This window comes from Syngnathus floridae, chromosome 14, assembly GCF_059516105.1.
Source record: "Syngnathus floridae isolate MCC-2025c chromosome 14, RoL_Sflo_1.0, whole genome shotgun sequence".
Taxonomy (NCBI): domain Eukaryota; kingdom Metazoa; phylum Chordata; class Actinopteri; order Syngnathiformes; family Syngnathidae; genus Syngnathus; species Syngnathus floridae.
Genome location: NC_142426.1, coordinates 3319924 through 3342477, shown reverse-complemented (window position 1 = coordinate 3342477; position 22554 = coordinate 3319924). Strand labels below are relative to the sequence as shown.

At 44.9% G+C, this 22554-nt stretch overlaps 2 protein-coding genes across 3 annotated transcripts; both read right to left on the bottom strand.

Moving 5' to 3' along the window:
* Positions 1-668: 668 nt before the first annotated feature.
* prkci (protein kinase C, iota) lies at positions 669-16430 on the bottom strand. Of its 2 annotated transcripts, XM_088396519.1 has the most exons (19): positions 16073-16430; positions 11845-11973; positions 9572-9693; positions 8883-8972; positions 7697-7747; positions 7540-7625; positions 7210-7347; positions 7066-7123; positions 6602-6657; positions 6205-6381; positions 5589-5686; positions 5313-5399; positions 5112-5247; positions 4906-4993; positions 3814-3939; positions 3482-3561; positions 3265-3354; positions 1154-1269; positions 669-1067 (listed from the first exon to the last, which is right to left on the bottom strand). In XM_088396519.1, the coding sequence occupies exons 2-19, from the start codon at positions 11850-11852 to the stop codon at positions 980-982; spliced, it is 1695 nt and encodes a 564-aa protein (XP_088252645.1). In that variant the 5' UTR covers positions 11853-11973; positions 16073-16430; the 3' UTR covers positions 669-979. The 2 variants fall into 2 exon arrangements, with proteins under 2 accessions (XP_088252645.1, XP_088252644.1); XM_088396518.1 differs by lacking the exon at positions 11845-11973.
* Positions 16431-17709: 1279 nt separating this feature from the next.
* Positions 17710-22521, bottom strand: dapk3 (death-associated protein kinase 3). Its single transcript, XM_088395357.1, has 9 exons — positions 22221-22521; positions 21493-21620; positions 21027-21387; positions 19759-19888; positions 19592-19640; positions 19357-19383; positions 19127-19279; positions 19011-19056; positions 17710-18873 (listed from the first exon to the last, which is right to left on the bottom strand). Exons 2-9 carry the CDS (start codon positions 21552-21554, stop codon positions 18343-18345), a joined length of 1359 nt encoding a protein of 452 aa, XP_088251483.1. The 5' UTR covers positions 21555-21620; positions 22221-22521; the 3' UTR covers positions 17710-18342.
* Between the last annotated feature and the right edge of the window lie 33 nt (positions 22522-22554).

Genomic DNA, 22554 nt, shown 5'->3' with positions numbered 1-22554 from the left:
GAAATTATGTCATGTTAAATGGGAGCTACAAAGAAAATCATGACATCCATCCAGAGAACCGACACGATGTACTAAACAAGCACACACAAAAGTTCAATTTATCATAAGACTTTGTTTACCTGCCTCGGTCAGTGTTGCTGTTTTGGTTCTCGACAGCTTTAGTCAATGATTTTAAAGTAACCTAATTTTTGTTTCCTTCTTGACAGAATATCATTATTACTGCGGTAAAATTCCACACTTTTTTGATAGACTGTTTTTGGTGGTAAGTGCTTATTTATATTTATTTTATAGGTGGCAAACAGCCACTATGAGAAGATACACTTTTTTTTTTTTTTTAGATGTACATGTACCAGAAATGTGGTTTTTTTTTTTTTTTTTGTCGTGGGTGACTGTTGAAGTCTGACTAATGCGCTACGTTTGTTCACAGTATTTTAGCTGACTCAACTCCAGTTCCGATCCTCAGGCTGCTCACGGACAACACACGTCTGTAGTTAAATAAAAAAATATATATAGTTTTTCATATTTAGAGTTTTGAGAAAGAGGCGTGATGAACGAGCTTAAAAAATACAAAGGGGGCTAATGTTAATCAACAGCAGTTTTGTATATACAATTAAAATGAGTCTGTGGACAGTAAGTACCTTGGAAGAACTTGGTAGAGAGGCCCCCGATGACACAAAGATATCAGTGCAGTTTAATATTTTTACATTTGTATTTTTATATAGAGAACATACAAAAATAATTCATAAAAAGAAGACTTAAGGACAAGTGGTCAAAACTGGCAGAGCGTGTAACTGCCTTTGGCAACAACAAAAACTATGAATGATGATCTCGTCGGGTCGCCTTTGGCAACAACAAAAACTATGAATGATGATATCGTCGGATCGCCTCGTAACCAAGCAACGTGAAGACACTGGAACGTGTGTAACTGTGTGTAACTGTGTGTAACTGTGTGTGCGAATGTGTGTGCGTGTGACTCCCTTCATACACACTCCTCAGCGGACATCAGCAGCGGGTTGATGTACTCGAAGCCCTCAAACTCGGACTGATCGATCTTCTTCACCACATCGCTGCACACAACAACAACAAAGGACAATCCATGGGTGAATCGATTCATTCAAAGAGCCACTTCATTTCACCGATCAGCGGATCTTACTCGTCGTCAGGCGTCAGCTGGATGGGCTCATTGGTGAACTGTGCGTCAAAGTTGTCCAGGCCGAATTCACCTGAGATGTTGGGCTTAAAGGGAGGGACCACCTGCTTTTGCTCCAGCTGTAATCACAATTACATAGAACAATGGGAACTTTGAAATCTGCAGTAAATCCAGTGATTGCCTAATCGCAGGTCTATTTAAAAAATGAAAAGAAAATAATCTGGTAACTGGTTCACTTGCAAGGTGTTTTCGTTTCAACATTTTCACCAATAGGATAAGGTGAATTAGTTCATGACAGAAGGTGCTCTCCCAGGCCATGGGTCGCACCACAGGGCAAACAGATTTGTCTTGAAGAGATGGAGAGTTTATTGGGAAGGAGGGGGGGGGGTTGTGCACCGTAACCTGAATCCTGCAGATACATAAGTTGACCAGCTGGTTAGCCCCGTGCTTGCCAGACCAAAACAGGGATAGTAGACAGGAAGGTTGTCAGCACGCTTGGGTCATATGTCCGTCTGCCAGCTGACATCAAAGCCTGCCCTCACGAAGGTCATTACAATTACTTCATAGGGTATTATATTCTACACCGTCATTAATTATGGCAGAATGCATTTGTTTCAAGTTTCCTTTGATTTGACAGCTTTTAACTAGATAACAATGAGGGAAGAGGTCATTATTTTCATAAAATGAGGTCAATCTAAGGTGCAAGTATTTTAGTGGTTACAGTAAATTATGAGGTTAGTTCAGCATTGGCTGGCAGTTGGGGGCGTGTTTAGATGTTCTTTTATTCACTTGTTGGCAGTTTTTGATTCAAGACGTGTTTTCAAAGTCAGTGACCTGTGCTACCAACTCCTGACAAGTGTATAAAGGAACAAAGACAAAAGTCAGTGGCATGTGCTACTTACAAAGATCCAAAGATAATTTAAGATACGAGTTCTTTGGAGTTACTGCGCAAGCTTGTTCACGAAACTTGAATCTCAAGGCACCACCGTACTTACTAAATCAATAAAGAAAATTAATTCCACATAGAACCAATTTGATGTAAAAATAAAAACAATTCCAAAATGGATTATTTCTTTGTTATAGGTGTTAACCGGCTTAATGAACGACATGAAAGAACACATGGACCTTGGGTTTCATTTCACCGCTATGCTGTCACAACACAGGAATGTCACTCCCTAAGACATATGAGACTTTTAGTCATCATTATGACTCGGGAACAGGAAGCTTGGTAAAACAAGACTGGTCTATTTTTAGTTTGCGTCGGACTCGAGATGAGATTCCTGTCAGTCGTTTTCGGAGAACCCAAAAAAGCCCATATGACTCTTAAAAACACAGATTAAAAAAAATAGGGCGTGGTTCAGATTGTCTTTTGTGGTTAAGACTATTTCCTCGCTCAGCTTTCCCGCTTTTGTGACCGTCTGCTCGTCACTCTGTGGCTGCTGACTTGTTCTTTGTCTACTTTTTAAAGTCTTCTCTCTGGGGCGTGGTCTCTCTTCCTCACCGCGATCAATACACGGATTGCTTTGCAACTATTTGTCATCCGGCACGCTTTGTTTCCTTTTGACGATCATCGGGCAGGGGTGATGAATTGCAAAGCAGTCATCGATACATGTGAAAAAGATGTATTTCTAATAGAGGACTTGGCCTATATTGCCGTGAAGGGAGTGAGTTTTTTTTTTTTTTAACTGATCCGAGTCAAACGCAAACTTCTCCAGCCAAGCGTTATCAAGCTCATTCTCTTGACACCAAGAGTCAAGTCCTGGTGTTCCACTATCAGTATTTTCAATGTGACATTTTCCATTTTCAAAAAAATTTGCATTTGAAAAACTGTTTACTCGGGAGAAAAAAAAAAAAAATCTCTATTTGACATCCTTTTTCTATCCGTGCGTGTCTTCATCTGCCAGTATGGCTCTGGGTGATCTTGTAGAAATGAGCGATCGAAATGGAAAATGTTTCTGCCTAAGCTGACGTTTACATAATGGAATTTAAAAACGCTGAAAAGCAAAAAAGGGGGTTGAAGATGGTGTCATATTCGCCAGTAGTTGTTGATGGCATGTGGGACAACTACTGCCCAACCTCCCTTTGAGTAAATTGCAACAAGGAAAAAGACTCACAAGGTCCCAGTCGACGTTTCTGAAGAAGGGATGGCCCATGATGTCAGCAAAGCCTGTTTGAGGGTGGCAGCCCAGACGCTCCTTGGGATCCTGGAACAGACGGAGCGGGTGGGAAGGTGAGAGTCAGATAGAAGTGTGAGCGAGATAAATAACACGGCGGTGAGGTGAAAAGCTGCCATGTTTGTGTTTGGATAAAATATATATATAACAGGCTTACCTTGTTGAGGAATCCCTTAAGGACGCTTGCAGCTTTGACCGACAGTGAGCGGGGAATTCGGATCTGTTTTTCCAATATGACTGAGATGCACAAACAAAAAAACAGGGATGAGGTGAGATGCTTTCCAAATTGAAGAGAGTTAAGCAGGTGTCTAAACAGTGTGACTTGATATCTTCTCAATTTGCAATTTGCTTGAAAGTGGCTTTGGATCTTCACCCATCTTAGCTTCTAGGTCATGGATGGAGACATTTGCTATGAGCTAATATGTCAATTTAAAAATTTCACACAAGTGTGGACTTTCCTTTGACCCTAAAACGCTGGCTTTCCGTTACCTTGGAAGAGGTAGTCCTCTGTGTTCTGGTCGGGATTGTCGGAGCTTCCCACAATGTCGAAGGGCGACCGGCCTGCCATCATCTCAAACATTAGCACGCCAAGCGCCCACCAGTCCACGCTGAAGCCTGCGTACAAATTAGAAGCGGCGCTTCAGATCAGTCTTCTGACACTCCGGTTTACTTGTAATCCTTCCAATACTTGAACCCACTGTTACTATGGCAACCTGTCCAGTGAGGAAACGATCATACTGTAAATGTGTTCTAACTGACTGCACCTACGAGTAGTAATGCATCAAAATGTCTTACGGAAAGCTTGGATTAGAGCAGGGATTCCCGAGCTGTGCCACTCGCAACCCCTGGAGGGTCGTGAGCACCCGTCAAGCAGGGTAGAACTCCAATTTATGTTTTGCATGCTTTTTCTTTTTTTATACACATACTATGCCTTCTGCAAATGATATCAAATATTTTGTGTGGAAGTATATTTCTTGGACAATCATTTGGGGTGGGGTCTGTTTTATTTCTATTGTGAGTAGTGGGAGTTAAATTGGTTGTCCTGTGCATAGGGGGCGATATGATGGAGTAAAAACAAAAGTTTATTTATTTCCAGTTGATTAAAACCCTCGCGAACTATTTGCACTAATAAAGGTACTCAAAACTCTAATTGTGTATGCTGACCTTTTTGAATTTAATTTCAAAACGTTTTAGCAAAAATATCTAGCAGGACTGACACTATCTTAATTAAAGCAAAAAAAAATGTGGCCTGTATACAAAATGAAAGCACTCGAGCAAGCAAGGTCTTGTTGCTATGATACCACTCAACTATTTGTACCGTAGTGACACTGTAGTCATGCAGAAACTGGTATTTTTAGTTTCTTTAATTTACTTTGACTATGTTTTGATTGGAAAATAATGAAGAATAGTTATTGTGCCCAAGTTGCACCGCACGTTCAGACGGCAAACTTCTTTTTAGCTTTTGGTTAATTCAGTTTCTTTGTTGGTTATATTTGCAGTAACAGTTTTGTATTTTGACAACAACATGCCAAAAAGGTTAACTGGGAAACTGTGTTGGTGGCAGTGAGTTGTTGTTTTTACCGTAATCTTCTCCTCTGAGTATTTCGGGAGCGATGTAGTTTGGGGTGCCGCAGAAAGTGCTCGTCGTATCGCCGGGTCTCAAGCCCTCCTGAACCAAAACACAAATATGACAGCGGCTCATTTTGCTTTTGAATGTGCATGAGCACAGACGCTCACGCTAAAGTTCACAGCCACGCGCGTGCTCGCACATAAATACACACACGCACCTTGCACATGCCGTAGTCTGTGAGTTTGATGTGTCCCTCGGAGTCGAGCAGCACGTTGTCGAGTTTGAGATCTCTGTAGATGATGCCGCGCTCGTGAAGGTAGTTGAGCGCCAGACTGATTTCAGCAGAATAGAATCTGGGGGAGGGGGGGAACATTCAACCCTAAAGCCACAAAATGGAGGAAGGCCACCAAACGCCTACCTGGCGTGCTCTTCTGGAAGCTTTCGTTGTCTCTGCATGTGGAACATGAGGTCGCCGCCATTCACATATTCAATAACAAAGAAGAGTCTGGAGAGGAAATATTTACCAAAGCTCAAAGTTATATGACCAGTTGTCAAATGGGACATTTATACATTGCCCCCCCAAGTGGCTGAAAGTGGTGGGAGGGGTGACCTGATTTTGGAATGACGGCTTGTCCTCTCCAAATTGCTACTTGCTTTTTAAAAATACAGGTTGCCGTTACAAAGTGCCTCCTACCTGCTTTCTGTCTGGAAGCAGGAGTGCAGGCCCACCAGGAAGGGATGATTGGATGCTTGCTCAAAGACGTGTTTTTCTGTCTGGACCCAGTCGATGTCCTGTAAGGGGGGGGTTAGGGTTAGGGGCGACTCCTTGCATCAACTCCTGTGGGCGATGGCAGGCGAGGCAGAAAGGGCTACACCAGAAAAGCTTGGACACGCCGCTGACGAGGCCCGGCGACAATCGGAGCGCTCGGCCATCGACCGGCTGTTACGTGCCACTTTATCAATCGCGCCAATTGCGTTGAATCAAGGCTAACTACTCGCTTCTTGCGCAGCGTACGCCACTGATCGATTCTCAGGAACACCGTGGTTAATCCACACCATCTCCGAGGTACAGATGGGTTCAGAGTATTTGACGAGATAACAGATGGGATGCTGGAGCTATAAATAACAGCGCCCACAGGTTGTGCTAATTGCATTCACTACTCTTAACTTGGTCTCACATCTAATTAGACGAAGCCTTTGTCTTGGCAGCATAATTTGCTTTTTCCTTCTCTAGGCTGGATTTACACAACATGCGCGATGATTATAAAGTATTTTGACATCGAGGCGAGCCGATGCACGCTGTGGCTCACCTCGTCATCGTTGACCAGCTCCTTCTTGACCACCTTCATGGCGTAGATGCGCTCAGTCTTCTTCAACTGCACAAGCAGCACTTTGGCATAGCTGCCTCGGCCGATCACCCGCAGCAGGTCGAAGTCGGCCAAGCCGAGGCTGGAGGGTGACTTCCCCGTGTCTCGGCTGTTCCGCGCCTGGTCGGAGGAGAGATGGCGGAGTTCTTAGTGAGTCGAGTTGAGTCACTCATATTGCCATTATTTACTTTTGGGGAGAATACTGCAAGCAGGTGGCGATTTGGATGTTTTTATTTTAAAAGGCATTGAAGCAAATAATTGGACAATTACGATAGCGGTTGATAGGGTGGGATTCACACATGGATGTGTGTTTTTTTTTTTTTTAACTTAAAAAGCTCACCTCTTTCTCCTCTCCATCGTAAGTCAAGCTTTCTCTGGAGTCTTTATTCTGGGGGCCTGCAAGAGAGAGTGGGAAAAGGAGGGGGAGAGAGAACGGGTAGGGGGTGTCAGACAGGCAGCAGGAGGAGGAGAGGGGAGAGGAGGAGGCAAGAAAACAGGAAGGAGAGAGAGTAGGTGAGAGACAGTCACGTTTTGTCACTTGTTTAGCAGTCGTTTTCTACATGCATATACGTAAGGGAAAAAAATGCATGCTCCAGTTTTCTAATCCAACCCTGTTTTGCATTAGGTCTCCCAAAATTGTAATTGTGCCAAACCTTTAAGCTTATAGCTAAATAAATGAGATTTGAAAATAAATTATGAAAATACAGTCCTGAATATGTCACTGAACTGATACATTGATATGAGAATCATTTATTGCCATTAAAATCTTTATAAATGTTTTTTTTATTGTATGCGCATCATTACCTGACTGTTCCGTTGGGTCTAACTGATTGCTGGGTGGTTGACCGGGCATAATTGGCTCCTAAAAAAAATATTAAAAAAAGACCCACAAATCACAACGAGTGTCGTGGAAGGCAACTAATAAAAAGAAAATGGGCGCCACATCACCTGTATCATGGGCCGGCCGCATTCCACAGTGACCATCTTGTGGCACTTTTTGTGCACCAGCAGTTTGCAGTTGATGCACTTGTAGCCCTGTCGGCCGAGACCCCAGATGCGGTCCGTGCAGATGGCGCAATGCGCTCTCTGTTCACATGGGCGAGAGTAACAAATTGGCATGTTGCTTTCAAATTAAACATCAGGCCTGCTGCTTGATTTCCTTTCTAGGAAGCTTTGAGAATTGTGACAGTTAGATCTTAAGAAAAAATAAAAATCAATTGTTGAGATAGCAATGCTTCCCATTTGAAAACATGAAATCAGAACAGTGTCGTGTCGCACCCTGTTGAAGCGTTTGGCCTGAAAGGAGTGGCCGCTAGCGAAATAGAGCTTCCTCCAGCGCCGCGCTCCCCGCCGATATATGGACTCTGCGGGAGACAGCAACTGGTTGATTGGTTGCTAGCAATTTGATTTGATGTCATGCAAAGGTTGAACTTACTGTCTTCTCCAGGACATGGCATGCCGGGTTTCTCTGGTATACATGGGAACACTGTTGGAGGGGAGAACAACGACATTATTTCAGGTCTAATGATTTTCATCAACTTAAATGGGACCGCTTATTGGAAAAAGGAGTTCTTAAATTGGCGGGTGGGTCTCTGGAGTGCCTGTCCACCCATCAAGTGTGAAATTAAACAACCAAGTCAATCTTTTGTTAGTTGCCCATTTCCCAGCTTGTGCTGATCCTGGTTGTCTTGGTAACGCAAGGTAATCCAGGCAGTCTTCTGGACTACGATCTGACACACTACATCAAAGCCAAGCGCTAAGCAGACGCTAGACCATCTACGTGTATCCCGATGTAGATGTTGTACCTCGAATGCTCCTCTGACTTAAGAATGTTGAACATCGCATCGCAGCAGAAGACCACCCGCAGCTGAAATGTGGCCTCTGACAACGGCATCGGTGCGCTACATGCTGGTTTGGCGATGCGCAGGGATGACCTGAGCCAAGCTGACAAATGTGTGTATTTGTGGGCTGCTGCGTGCGAGACAAAGAGCTTGAGACTGGAGGCAGCGCGAGTCAGAAGCGAGGCGTGGGCCGCGGCCCAGAGGCTCGTTAGCGGGGGACCCGGTGCTCCCTCCCGCCGCGTCTGCTCTTCTTCCGCCACCCTCTCTTTGCACCTGTGAACCCACTCCTCACCTCTGATTCAAACAAGACCCACACCCTTCCAGAGGCCTGTCAATCAAACGTCGGTCACGCGTACGCCCATCACGAATATCTGTTAAATAGCCGGCGGGCCCGCAGACGTCAGGGGCAGGAAAGCGGTCTTATTCACACTTCGGTGCATCAGCAAACATATGCTCGATATTCCTCCTTCACCTTGCTGTGAGCGATGACGCTCACACACAAATTGTAGAAAATAAAAGAGGAAGCATATTGACTAGACAAATGATAGAGCCTTTTTTAAAACAAATAATTGTTTGATTTGGGTGTTCTTTTTCTTTATGAGTAAACTAATAAGTCAAATTTCTAAGAAAATATGCGCAACAACAAACAATCGACTCAGCTAAGGTTTCCTCCGTAATTGTTATCTTAACGCAATTGAACTTTGCACGATCTAAGCAGCTTGCGCCATGAGTAAAAGGTGTTTTGCTAAGAAAGTGTGTTCAGGGAAATAAGAGGCTCACCGTGAATGATGAGCTCAGAGTCCTTGTTGAGTTCATAGAGGCGCAGTGCTTCTTCCATCTCCAGCTGAGAAGATACAGTGCATGGGTCACCTGTATGAGAATCCAGATGTTATGTCATTCATTTATATTTCAGCATTGGTTCCACTTTAGTTTATCTGATGTACGACATTTCAGATTTTCTGTACGCTATTTCAAATTGTACCCACGCACACACAAATGTGCCTGTTGTGTTTCGTGTACATGTTTTTGTTAACAAATGTAGTAAACATTGTACTCATTATGTCAAGGATGGCAACCTCCCTCCCGCGTGCTCCGTGGATGTCAGGAGAGATGCTGTCGTACTTCATTACGAGTATCAAGCAGCTTTTCTTGCTCAGACAGGCTAATGACGGCGCTGATTATACATGGCGGCTGAGTCTAATTGGTTTTGTCATGGTGACCTTCGGGCTGAGCGGAGAGATCCGACATCTTTGTTTCGCCTGTGACCCCCGTCCGTCCGTCCGTCTCTGCCTGGCTAAATAAGTGACGAGTGGTGCGCTGCAATACTACAACGTACTGTCAAAAGTTTATATCTTTCAAAAATATGCACGTATGCTGCTCGTGTACTGCATCGGGTTTTGTATCGACGACAGACCGGAGGTGCACAAGTGTGAATTTGTAATAATTGTCACCATGAGCTGAACACACACCTTCCTCGTCAATCCACTTCATGGTGAAGAGCTGGTCATTGTCCATGGAGCACATGTCTCGCACTTCGCCGTACAGGCCCTCATATGAGATGGACGGCTCGAAGTGGGTGATCATGATGTCCCTGCGGAGAACACTGCTGTTAAGAACGCAGCCTTTACAAGATAAAACACAACAATTGAACATTGAGATATATTTAATTTGATGTTGGAAAAAAAAAAAAAAAAAAAAAAGACTCCAAAAAAAGTGATACATCACCCCGACAAGCCACCTGCCGTCACTTGCACTTGAGTACATCAGACACGCACGAGGCAAAACCAAGGTAGTAGAAGTGACCAAGACCGTTTACCCCTGTGGAGGCGAAATGGTCTTTCCCTCATTTCATGGCCTTGTCTCATGCTCGCCCCCAGCGGCTGATCATGTTGGGGTTTACAGCCCGGGAGATAGTAGCCAGAAGATTTTACGCTCCAGCAAGCCCCTCAACATGCGAGGGCGGGAAGGGAATTGTTTAAAACGTGGACATTCATTACAAAAAAAGTGGAGTCGGTCAGGGCTCTCTGCAGGCCTGAGAGTAATGTACAAGGACAAGGCTTTTACTACCATCCTACAAAATGCAGCCTGTGGTTCTTCATTAACTTGGGAGTTTTATGGCTGGGTGACAAAGAATAAATGACCCCAACTAAACAAGGACACAACAGACCACAGGGTCAAGGTCGACAGTAAGCAGGTTGAAGTATGCTGGGTTTGGCCTGGTGCAAATAAATACCACTGGATTGTTATGTGACAAAAAATATGATGGCATCTGTAAAGCTGTTAAGTTTGTCATGTGAGTGAATAAAGCAAACATGGAGTCAAGCAGCGCCGCCTACTGGACAAGTGGTTAAATTGTGGTTACAACCATTTAACACACAAAATATAAAAACTAGTTTAAACTTAGCATTCCTTGTATCAAAATCACAAGTCACTGAATAAAAAAAACGGCATTGTGCAACTTCACTTTGGCAGCTAGCATTTTAGCACGCAACATAATACAGTACGTTCGGGAAACTTAGCAATTTCCCGATAGCCACCCCCTGTTAATGACTATAAATCCTTTTTTTTTTTTTTTTTTTTTTTTTTTTTTTAATTAGAATAGGAGAGAGCGTCGTAGCCCACACGATGTGTCACTCAACTCGAAGTGCTAAAACACAGGGACAGCGTCACACTAAATGACAGAGGGCTGGAGGCACCAAAAAAAGGAAGAAAAAATAAAGAACGTAAGAATGGCGCCATTGTGGAAGCTCTGTCTGTGCATCAGTGGCATGTTGCCGACTCCGCCTCCCAACCTGCCGCTATTTTCTAACCCTGCATCCTCCAGTCTGGTAGTGTTAATCATTGCCTATGAAGGAGGAAGGGGAGTGTGGGGGGGGGGGGGGTCCAGGCTGACATTTACAATCCCACACTCTGATCCCTCCTGTAGGACCAACATGGCAGCGACATCCTCCCTACAGACGGCAGCGGCTCATGTTGAATGTGTTGCGTTTGACTGGATCTGAGACGTGGGTGTCCACTGACATAGTTAAAGCTCATCTCCAAAACTCTGTAACCCAAATCGTGACAGGCAGTCATGGGAAAGGAGAATTTGGTGGCAAATTATAGGCTGTGCCCAAGTTCTTGGGTGGTCTAAACAAGATCCCGCCCCCCCCCATTGCGTGCATCCTTTGATTCCTACTTGCTCTATCAATTTGGTTGATGGCGAAGCGTGTTCTTCGCCGCCGTTTGATGTTGATGAGCTTGGCAATTTCAAGCCATCGCTCTGTGTGCCAGTGTACCTCAATCTTTATAGGACACATTTTCCATTGATTTCCCAGTGCAGCACTAAACACAAAAATGTCACAGAAATATACACAGCAGACGGCAATAATGGTCATCTTGCCTCAGTACTAAGAGTGAATTCTGTTGAGTTGAAGACAAAGCGGCTATTCTGTTGTGTGAACGGCAACAGTTAAGGTTACCGTAATTGCCGGACTATAAACCGCACCGGATTATAAGCCGCACCAGCTAAAATTCAGGGATATTTCTTGTTTTTTCTTACATAAGCCGCACCGGACTATAAGCTGCACGTGCACATGAGTTTTTTACAAAGAGAGACAGTACATAGAAAGCGTTTTTAACGTTTTAATAACATACTTGAACATGTCTTTCTAAACATTGCAGCAACGCGGAAGTGTGCACGCGAGTTATTAGCAAAGAAAGACTGGACTCAGAAAGTTTTTTTAAAGCTTTAATAACATACCTTAACATTTCTTTCCAAACAGTGCCTGTGACGCGGCAGTAATACCGCAGCAACACGGAAGTAACACAGCAAAGTCACTGAGACGCGGCGGTAACACAGCAGCAACACGGTAGCACAGCACGAACAGGCCTGGTTAAAAAAAAAACATACCAGTAAAAGTAAAAAAAGAGCCGTCTTCATCTTCCTCCTGTGCACTGAAACCATCGAAGTCTTCCTCCTTAGTGTCCGATTGGAATAGCGCTAGATATCCTTCGCCTCACACTTTCTCAGTCTCTCTTTCGTCGTCGGTTTTATGCATTTCTTCGAGTGTGAAGAGGGTCTGTTCATGCTAATCTTATTCATACACGAAGCGCTAAATTACATTAAACTAGCGAGCGACACGTATAGCTTAAAAGCGGCATCATATGCATTTCTTTTATCCCCCATAATGACGGTTTGTTTATAAAAGCTTACTGTCTTTGTGTGAATGCGGGTGTGTGCGTGATGCGCGAGACGATCACGTCTTCTTCGGCGCATTATCTCTTCTTCGTCTGTCTCGCTCTTGCTTCCTGCTAGAGCGCTCCCTGGAGACCGGAGGCCATAAAAATTCATAAGTACGCTCCAGAGTAGATACAAGATAATGTCATCAACATCGACTGCCTTTGGCTTAAAAGCGGCATCATATGCATTTCTTTTGTCCCCCATGATGACGGTTTGTGTATGGTTTGTGTATAAAGGCTTCCTTTCAGTAATGTCCGTCTTGATCACGTTCTGCATGATGCGCGAAATGTAAACACAAACTAGCGCCTCTTCTTCGGCGCATTATCTCTTCTTCGCCTGTCTCGCTCTTGCTTCCTACTAGAGCGCCCCCCTGGAGGCCGGAGGCCGTAAAAATCCATAAGTACGCCGCGCCGCCGTTTAAGGTTCAAAGTAACCTTCTGAATAAAATGCATTAAAAGTTCACATTCATTACAACTTGTTTTTGGTGAGCAAAATGTCAGAAGAATTGAATTTAATTGCTGATTGATTGGGTTTTAATACAATGCAGATGGTCCGAACAGCGCCACTGCTTTGTGTAATCTCTGAGTGATATGGCAGAGTAAGAGAAAGGGTTTAGAGCACAGGTGTCAAACTCAAGGCCGGGGGGCCAGATACGGCCCGCCACATCATTCTATGTGGCCCGCGAAGACAAATTGTGCATCAAATTCGTGTGTCATTACTAGAATTGCAAATTGTCTTCACTTTTAATAATATCTTTTTTTTTTAAAATATTTGACCAGTTTTTACTCGTCTGATTTGAAAACGAGTTATTTGTCAGTTTGTTTTGTAGCTTTTACTGTATATAATATGAGGTGCTCAGACATTTATTTGGGTTGACAGTCATAACGGCCGTCCGAAAGAAGCTATGTGGCCCGCGAAAACAATGAGTTTGACACCCCTGCTTTAAAGCATTAAGAGTTTGTTTTGTAGCTTTTACTGTATATAATAGTGTTAAGAGTAAAAGTGATCAAGTCATCACAAAAATCCCCCAAAAAAATCTTATATAAGCCGCACCTGACTATAAGCCGCAGGGTCCAAAATTTTGGAAAAAAGTTGCGGCTTATAGTCCAAAAATTACGGTAATTGTACCTTCTGCCATCTAGTGGAACAGTCTGTCACTAGTTTACATTCCGCTGGCATAAATAAAGGATACATTCTATGCATAGAAATGAATACACACGAATGCATTATGGTAACTCTGTATAGTCGTAAACTAAAGACTCCTGTACTAAAGACCTGTGTAAGTCTAGAAAATAAAAAGAGCGTGTAAAAAGACAGTATGTGGAGTGATTAATGAAGTCCAAGTGCTCATTGTCGGCTGCCGTGGCATTATGATGCACGGACGTGGCATTCTTCCCTACCCTACACTCAAATTAGACAAGAGTTGCGGTGCTGGGGGGTGTTCTAACCCGCGCCTAAGTCGGACTCGGCGGTCCCATCTGCCCGCAGTGAAGCCATTCGTCACTGGTGAGTTCTCAAGCGGGAAGAAGGGTCAGAGGGGCTCCCTGGGCTTCCGTGCGCACCTTGGAACATCCATCTTCACTGTCAAGACCACCGCACGTACAGCAGGTAACGCCCACTGTGACACCCACGTACTATCACAGCGAGTCCTTGAAATGATCAAAGTTTGCCGCGATCCTTCCCCCCCAAAATTTATCAGCACAGGCCTCGTTTGCAAAGTTCAACCAGAAGCGTCGGTCGGAGTTCTCGCAACAGACGAAAAACTCCCCCTCCCGCCCCCCGCCAAAAGGGAGACGAAATACCTCAACCTAATCCCGCTCTTTCCTGCTCGACAACATGCCTAACACAGCAAGCCTCAAGCTGAAGTAGAAGACTTGAGCGAGTCGCTTCTGACAGACTTCAAAATGTACAATGTGATGAGTGAGGGTAATAGAAGAAATGTTTGCCAAGAAGCGAGACTGCCACGGGCCGACACCAGTCTGCTGATGTCATTGGTGAAGAATGAGCACACGAACGATGAATACCCAGCCTTTGATAGGACCAAATATAAATTGAAATTGTAGTGATGGAGCAGCAGAAGGTGCTACATTCAAACGTAGAATGAAAAGAGGCAGCTCGCCACTATTCAAGAAGGCCAACTCCTGCTAAGAGATGGAAAGATGACATTTCAATCACGTAGAAGTGAAACCAACATGCGTACGGGTGGGATTTTTTTTTTTTCTCAAACTGCATGAAGATGGAAGGACGTTGAGGGTCGTTATCAAATGTGGATTAGAAAAAAATTAAGCTAATTGATTTGGTCAAAGGTGAGCGTCAATGATCCTTGCTCATAGCCATGGCCATCCGGTATGTAATTTGGCTCCATTTCCTCTTTAGGGTTGGCATAGCTGACATTCCTGAGCAGCATGCTTGGGATGCTTGCTTGAGACATCACTTAACAAAGACACAAATGAAAAGCCTTCCTGAGGTGTGTCGCCACAGCAGCAAAGAATATCAGCTGGTGCGGGCGCAACTCGTACGACACGTTTTTCAAGTCGCGCTCCAATTGCAAGGAGGGGGTTGGAACCATCGCCGCAGTGATGATCCTTATCAAAAATGCAACAAATAGTACAAGGGGAACAGCTTATTAGAGGGTTTCTATTAATATCAAGAGCAGACCTGGTGATGGTGTGAGACTGTCGCACCTATTAGGTGCACTTATCTGATGATTTCACATCACCTTCTTTTAATCAACAGCGGGTGAAATAGCAAGTCTGCCTCACACGTTTGAGGTTGCAAGATTTCAGGCCTTGCCCTTCCTGTGAGCAATTTGCATTTTCTCCCCAGTTTCCTCCGTCATCCCAAAATGACAAACATTTTTTCCTTTTTTCTGACATCTTGCGAACCAAAGCAGTAACTGGATCATATTAAAGTCATGTTTGTGTATTTTCAGAACTATCAAGACTAAATAAAGTTCTCTTTTGAAATGGAGATGGAAATTATTTTGTTGTATCGTTCATTGTCTTCACAAGCACAACCTACCATCCCAATTTTATCCTGCATTGTTGTGATGCAATATATTCTCTGTTGTTACGCAACGCTGTGACATATTTGCACCGAAAATGGATGGATGATTGTATGGCTATATGTGACTAGTGACCAGCTGTCGCCAAAAAGTCTGATGGGATAGAGGAGGCCAAACTGCCTCAAAAGCTTTTACATGCCCAAACATGGCCCACGGGCCACAGGTTTAACACCATTGTAACTAAGGGAATACAATAACAAAACGGTTTGGCTCAAATTAATGTATTTTAACAACATGTTTTATTTAATTGTTGTGCGTGAATAATCTGGTGCCATAAATCCTCAATAAATATAATTTCAACGAAATTGAGCCTCACTGTAACATCCTATTGACAATTAGCTCCAACGGCTAACAGTTCTTAGCACGACATATTAGCCAACTCTCTCAACTTGGCCGTAGTTAGAGAGAAAAACAAGCCTCAGATCCCCAGCAAACTGCCCTAAAACCCCGCGTGTCGTGGTTTTTGAGAGATATGATATACAGCGTTAAGTGTCAAGCACAACTCGTCCACTGGGTTCACGAACAGGACAGTTTCACCTGTCTGTCAAGTTTAACCCACACTGGGCTACACTAGCAGTTAGCTTCGTTAGCTTAGCTGTCTGGTTAGCTGTCTTCCGCGATTGTAGAGCTCGTTAGTAGTGGAAAGAGGAAGAAAGAAGGACGGGAACGGTGGTGTTTTCTTACCCTTTGTAGTAGGCTTTCACCCGGACTTGGTGGGAATTCTCGCCGGGGTGGGACATGGTGCTGTCCCGCAACGTCGGCATCATAAGCTCAGCCGCGGTCAGCCAGAATTTACTGAAGCTCTCCTTCCGTCTCCGGCTCTTTTTTTCTTTCTTTTTTTCGTGTTGTGTACCACGCCCCGAAGGCTGTATCTTTACAGCCGAGTGGGGTTTCACGAGTGAAAAGCGAGGCGAAATGGATTGTAAAAATTAAAAAACAAACGCGTATGTAGAAAATTATTAAACCACATGTAAAGTAAAGAAAAACTCACGGGGTCCTCCAAACAACTCCCTACTGCATAGGCCTAGTCACGGATGACACCACAGTTGGAATGTTCGCAGGGGTGGCGCACAACTTAAAACCGAAAGACGAAACATTCACTTTACGTTATACAAATATTTACTCACGTATAATATCAATACAGTCATAATCAACACAAACCAAGGGGATAACAGCTTCAAAACTACATCAGATCGCTATAAAATATCGCTCATATTTAGGCTGTGTACCGGTATTTGGAGCGGACCAAGTTGGAAGTTTCATGTGGATGGAGTGATTCAGGCACAGGTCTCTAAGATCGGACATTACGTATACCCCGAGGACGTGGCTGCATTCAAGAGCTCTGGCTCGGAAGTAATGGCAACATTAAGCTGAAAACAGCGTGTTAGAAGCGAGGGTGCAACTTTAAAAGAAAAAAAAAAGTACACAACATCAACACACGCGGGTTGTGAAATGGGTTTCAAACCTTCCTGATGGCTTTGAACGTCCCAAGCTCAATAGAATTCGGGGTTATCAGCATCCTCTTGATTACATTCTTGTATAATGTTATTTGTTTTGTGAAGCTCTTTTTTTAACATATAATAATATAAATTTGGGGCCAGATAAGTCGGGAAAAAGGTGCACAATCAAGTTTGCTTGCGGTTAATTGGATACTGAAACCTCTAAATGTTTTCTCTTGGAAAAGGCAAGACCAAGTAATAGACAAGGTCAAGTTAATAAGGCAAAACCAAGCCTCCAGCAGCCAGCATATCCCAACAGAGCCACAATGCTCCTGGGAACATTTTCAAATGTTATACTGTTGTTGTTTTTTTCTCCCAGGCCATATTTTACACCTCATTAATCATTTTTTTGCTGGTGATGTCCAGAAGCAGCTTGCCTCCATTTGCTGCTGTCAGCACTCAGCAGTCTATTTTTGTAACGCCTGCAGCTACCAACAGCAGTCACCTTCCCGTCACCTACATACTCCCAGGTGCCATTGTGATCAATAATAAAATGTAAAAATGAATGAAATGAAGTAAAGATGCCATATCAAAATATATATATTATACTGCTTGTCTTTGCCGTTATACCGAAGTCAAGTAATAATAATAATGCTTTGAAATCAATCCTGGTAAAGGCTATCTCCTGGGACCTTCGTTGCTTTATGACAGCACCTAGTAGTGTGTGGTTGACCCCGATGATGAATGAATAAATGAATGTGTGTAGTTCCATGGAAGGTATTCTACGTAGTAGACTGTAACCAAGGCCCAGGACATGAGATGTTTAGCTGAACAGAAAGTTATGTAGATGTTAGTCCAGGTGTTAAGACTGTACAAAAACAATTTACAGGGAAAACATTTTATTTGAAAAAAGTTGTCAAATGTTTCCAGCTTGTTTACACATATACAATAAAAAATATATTTTCAAACACTGCTCTAATCATAAGTGCCAATGGGGTAAAAAATATGTTTGTTCTTTCTATACAAAGTATGGAATGTGTAAAAACAAAAAAAAACCAATGAAAAAACAATGGAATGTTGGGTAACTATTCAAACTGCCATCACTCCTGCCTGTTTGTCTACTTAGACACACACATACCTGTTCTTGCTCTGTTCCCGTTTACTGATTGACTTTGTAGCAAAACGCCCGCTTGCTTCCCGCCTGTTTTTCTTTTTCTGTTAGCTCTGACCTTCGACCTCTCACTGACTACAAACTTGCCTTGCCCTTGTCTGCACGCTCTGCTCCGTGCACCTTCTCTGCTGGAGTTCCAGTTTCCCCTTTTTCCCTTTACCCTAATTAAAAAGTTTATGTTGCACATGGTTGCCCTGCCTCATTTGTGACAAGCTGATGTTAATAAAAACAAAATAATAAAAAATTTAATGAGCGAGTAAAAATGACAGCCCGTTCAAAAAAAAAAAAGGAAAAAAAAGTGTAAAATAATAAATTAAAGGTGAGGAGCGTGTTGAAACGCAGCCTCAAGGTGCGCTCTCTTGCCGGTCCTTGTCTGCGGCGATGGAGCGCACCAGCTCCTCCACCCAGCGCACCTCATGTGCCACCTGCTCGGCCAGCGCCTCATAGCGGTTCTCCAGGCGTCCAAACTTGCGCTTGAGCGCACCGGCAGCCTGCGCGGCTCCCCGGGCATCTTCCTGGCTCTTCTTGCGTTGCGCTTGCGTGCGTTGCAGCTCCTGGCGGACGGCGCCCAGCTGGCCCGAGATGCCTCGGCTCTCCTCCTTGTACCAGCCCTCCTTCTCCTCGTAGATGGACAGCAGCGCCGCCACGTCGTCGCGGCACGAGCGCCGGTTGCGCTCTAGCTGGCGAAGCCCCTGCTCGGCCGCCGCGATCTCCTCCAGGACTTGCGAGAAGCGCTCGAAGTTGACGTAGGTGTTGTTGGGCGGCATGCTGGAGTGGGACTTGATGGTGTACTCCTTCAGACGTGTGGTCTTCAGGCGCCGGCGCTCCGGCTTGTGGTCGCGCTCCTCCTGACGCACGTTGCGCCGCTTGATCACCTGGATGACAGTAAAGCAGCAATGTCCATCTTGTAAACTCATACCACAATCTCGTCTCGTATCAGCTGGGACAAAACGCTTTACCGATAATCTGTGATAGTCTTTTTTTACAACAGTGAAAGAAGCTGTTAAATCACCTTAATCCATGGATGTTGAAGACTGTCGTCAATTGTCATTCGCTTCCTGCAATGACAAGTCAGTCAGAACGAGACAGCAAAAATGTGAAGAAACCAATTGAGCTATAGTCTGCTACTTGGGATCTTTGACCAGCAGGCGTCGTATGAAATCTTTAGCCAACTCGCTGGTGTTACTGAAGTATTCCTCATCAAAGTCGTAGTTGACCGCTGAGATGTTGGTCAGTGTCTCCTGCTTGGTCTCGCCAAGGAACGGTGAAGCGCCGCTCAAGCTGCAGGGAAACGTCATGACAATTTTGAGAATGGCCGAGTGAAGCTGTTGACAGCTGTTGTGTGAAACGACACTTACAGGATGTAAGTGATGACGCCGATGCTCCTGTGCAGAAAGAACAAAATATCGCTTGAAAATGTCACATGGGGAAGACTCACGATGTTTAAATAGGCTAATAAAATAATTATCGTAAACAGGTTAAAACCGGACTACTGCCAAAGTGTCTCACGTTACACGAAGAGCAACGCAGATGTCAAACGTTTGCAGTATGTTGTCGAGCAGGGTCACGGAGCAAAGAAGTTTGTTGTCTTACCACATGTCCGCCTCCAGTCCCAGCGGTTCGTAGTTGACTATTTCTGGAGCTGCAAAGTGCAGAGGAACCAAGTCGTCAATGTGAAACAGATGTGGACCACAAAAAGGCGCTCACTCGGCAAAAAAACGGAATCAGTTGTGGAGGTGGTGTTGGGCAGCGAAACCCACCTACAAACTCAGGCGTTCCAAAGATGTTCTTGAACTCGTTGCCGGCTTTGATCTGATGGGCGATGCCGAAGTCAATGAGCTTTATCCTGGGATTGGGAACGTTTTTGTCCAGCAGCATGATGTTCTCGGGCTGCAAGGAAACATGACAACAAATATTTTATGTGATTTTCATACAAATATGAAGAGATATACCGTATTTGCCGGTGTATAGGTCGACCCCCTAAAATTCGACGGAAATTTACGATTTTATGATATATCCTTTGTATAAGTCGAGCTCAATTGTTGCATTATATTAAACTTCAAAATTCAATCAGAAATATGCGAAATTTATTGACGAAATGTGTTCAAATTCCGGGAGGCCGTGCGCATGCGCAGTGGCCGCAAATAACTCCAGCCGAGCGGATCGGCTGTTTATAAGCACCGTGGAGGAGATCGCGGAGCCTCGTTCGACTTCCAGCGGCCGGCGAGCTCGCGCACGCCGCCCGGCACCAACGGGAGGCCGGAAATAGCTCCAAGCCGAGCGGATCGGCACTTTATAAGCACCGCGGAGGAGATCGCGGAGCCTCATTCGACTTCCAGCGGCCAGCGCACTCGCGCATGCCGCCCGGCACATCCGGGAGGCCGTGCGCACGCGCCAAGTGGCCGAAAATAGCCCCCGCCGAGCGGATCGGCTGTTTATAAGCACCGCGGAGGAGATCGCGGAGCCTCATTTGACTTCCAGCGGCCGGCGAGCTCGCGCACCCGCCTGGCATATCCGGGAGGCCATGCGCACGCGCCAAGTGGCCGAAAATAGCCCCCGCTGAGCGGATCGGCTGTTTATAAGCACCGCGGAGGAGATTGCGGAGCCTCATTCGACTTCCAGCGGCCAGCGAGCTCGCGCACGCCGCCCGGCACATCCGGGAGGCCGTGCGCACGCGCCAAGTGGCCGAAAATAGCCCCTGCCGAGCGGATCGGCTGTTTATAAGCACCGCGGAGGAGATCGCAGAGCCTCATTCGACTTCCAGCGGGCCGCGCACTCGCGCATGCCGCCCGGTTCAAATTTTCTAAGTGCAACGCACAATGAGATGCATGAGAAACGGCCTTGGTTACCATCACATTTGAAGCGATGAATACAAAGTTACATTTTATGACTCGGTGTATAAGTCGAGGTCGATTTTTTTCGGTCAATTTTGGATCGAAAAAGGTCGACCAATACACCGGCAAATACAGTAATAAAGCACGGGATTGGTTGCTGCTGGTGTACCTAATGAAGCGTCTCATGTCCGTACCTTGAGATCAAAGTGTGCGATGCGCTTGAGGTGCAGGTAGTGCACGCCATCCAGGATCTGCTTGAGGAACTGCGTGGCCTCCTCTTCGCTCAGCGACTCCTTCTCGGCGAGAAAATCAAAGAGCTCGCCGCCGGACACCAGCTCCAGGATGAGGATGACGTCCGTCTTGTTCTCGAAGATGTCGTGCAATGTGATGATGTTGCTGTGCTGGATCTCGCGCAGGATGTTGACTTCACGCTCGATCTCCTCGCGGCTCACACCCCGTCGGCTGGATGACAGGCGGCGCTTCTTGATGAACTTGGCGGCATACTCGTTGCCCGAGCTCTTCTCTTTGCACTTGCGCACGATGGCGAACTGACCGCTGAGGAGACGAGACACAATCAGAGTATGCGTGAGTGTTTTTTGTGTAATGCCACCAAACAAGCGTTTTAGGACCACCCTCTGGAGATATCTGCTTATGATATACCTGCCCAGCTCCTCTCCCATCTCATAGTGCAGCTCCACATCCTCTTGCCTGAAGCCAGCCATGACGTGTCGGCTGCGCCAAAGCTGCTGGCTCGGCAGCCTTCCTTTTACGTGTCAGTGTGCGTTACACTGCAAAGGCATGATTACACACATACAAGAAAAGAGTTGGCTCGAGGCAACTACATTCAAATTGACATCACATGCTCTTTCGTTTCTTTCCTCCTTATTTGGACAAGTGTTGAAGATGATGTCAGAGAGCCCCCTGCATTCCAGTCCTACTTACATCATCTCCTTGCCAATGACTCAGTTAAAGGGACTACTGTACTAACATTTTAACTCTTTTCTACTTAGTGATAAGAAACACGGAGATGGAAAACACACAGGAAAACAGGTTTGATTTATCACAAGAATGACAGTCACTCGCAACTTTGTATTGGACATATTGTGACATTAGGATAGGAGCGGAAAAACAAAACAAAAAACAGCACGCACGCATGAAGCAAAAATATGCTGAAAGATTAAGAAAGAAAAAAAAAGTGATATTTGGATTACAATCGTTTTTGGGGGGGAGCATAGGAAAAAAGAATCAGTCGGCACTCGAGACGGTGTTAGCTTAGCTGACCAGCTAGCTCAACAAGCCGTTGTTGAAACGCTTGACGATTGTTGAAAAACAACTAATAAAGACCGGTTTGCATAAAAAAAGTCACGTATTTTAGAGGGAGTACTTACGTTTCTGTTGGTTTACTAATGCCGCATTCCGATCCTAGTAATTGTCCATTTGAGTAGAAACGTAACGCCAGTGAACGACACCCTGACAGAACTTCCGTTGTGATTTGTCAGAATAAAACTTTTGGTTAGGGTAGTCGGAGAGTACAGGCGGCGAATGCCTTCGATAATACAAAAACAAAAAACAAATTAATACTCCCCAGTCAAATAAGTGGGATTGTAATATTTACGCATGCAAATTTGTGGATGTTCTCTTATTTATCGTATTTTCCTGAAAAAACAAAATATGCCAAGTTCCGGTGCTGCCGTAAACTACTAACGCAGATAAATACGCCTC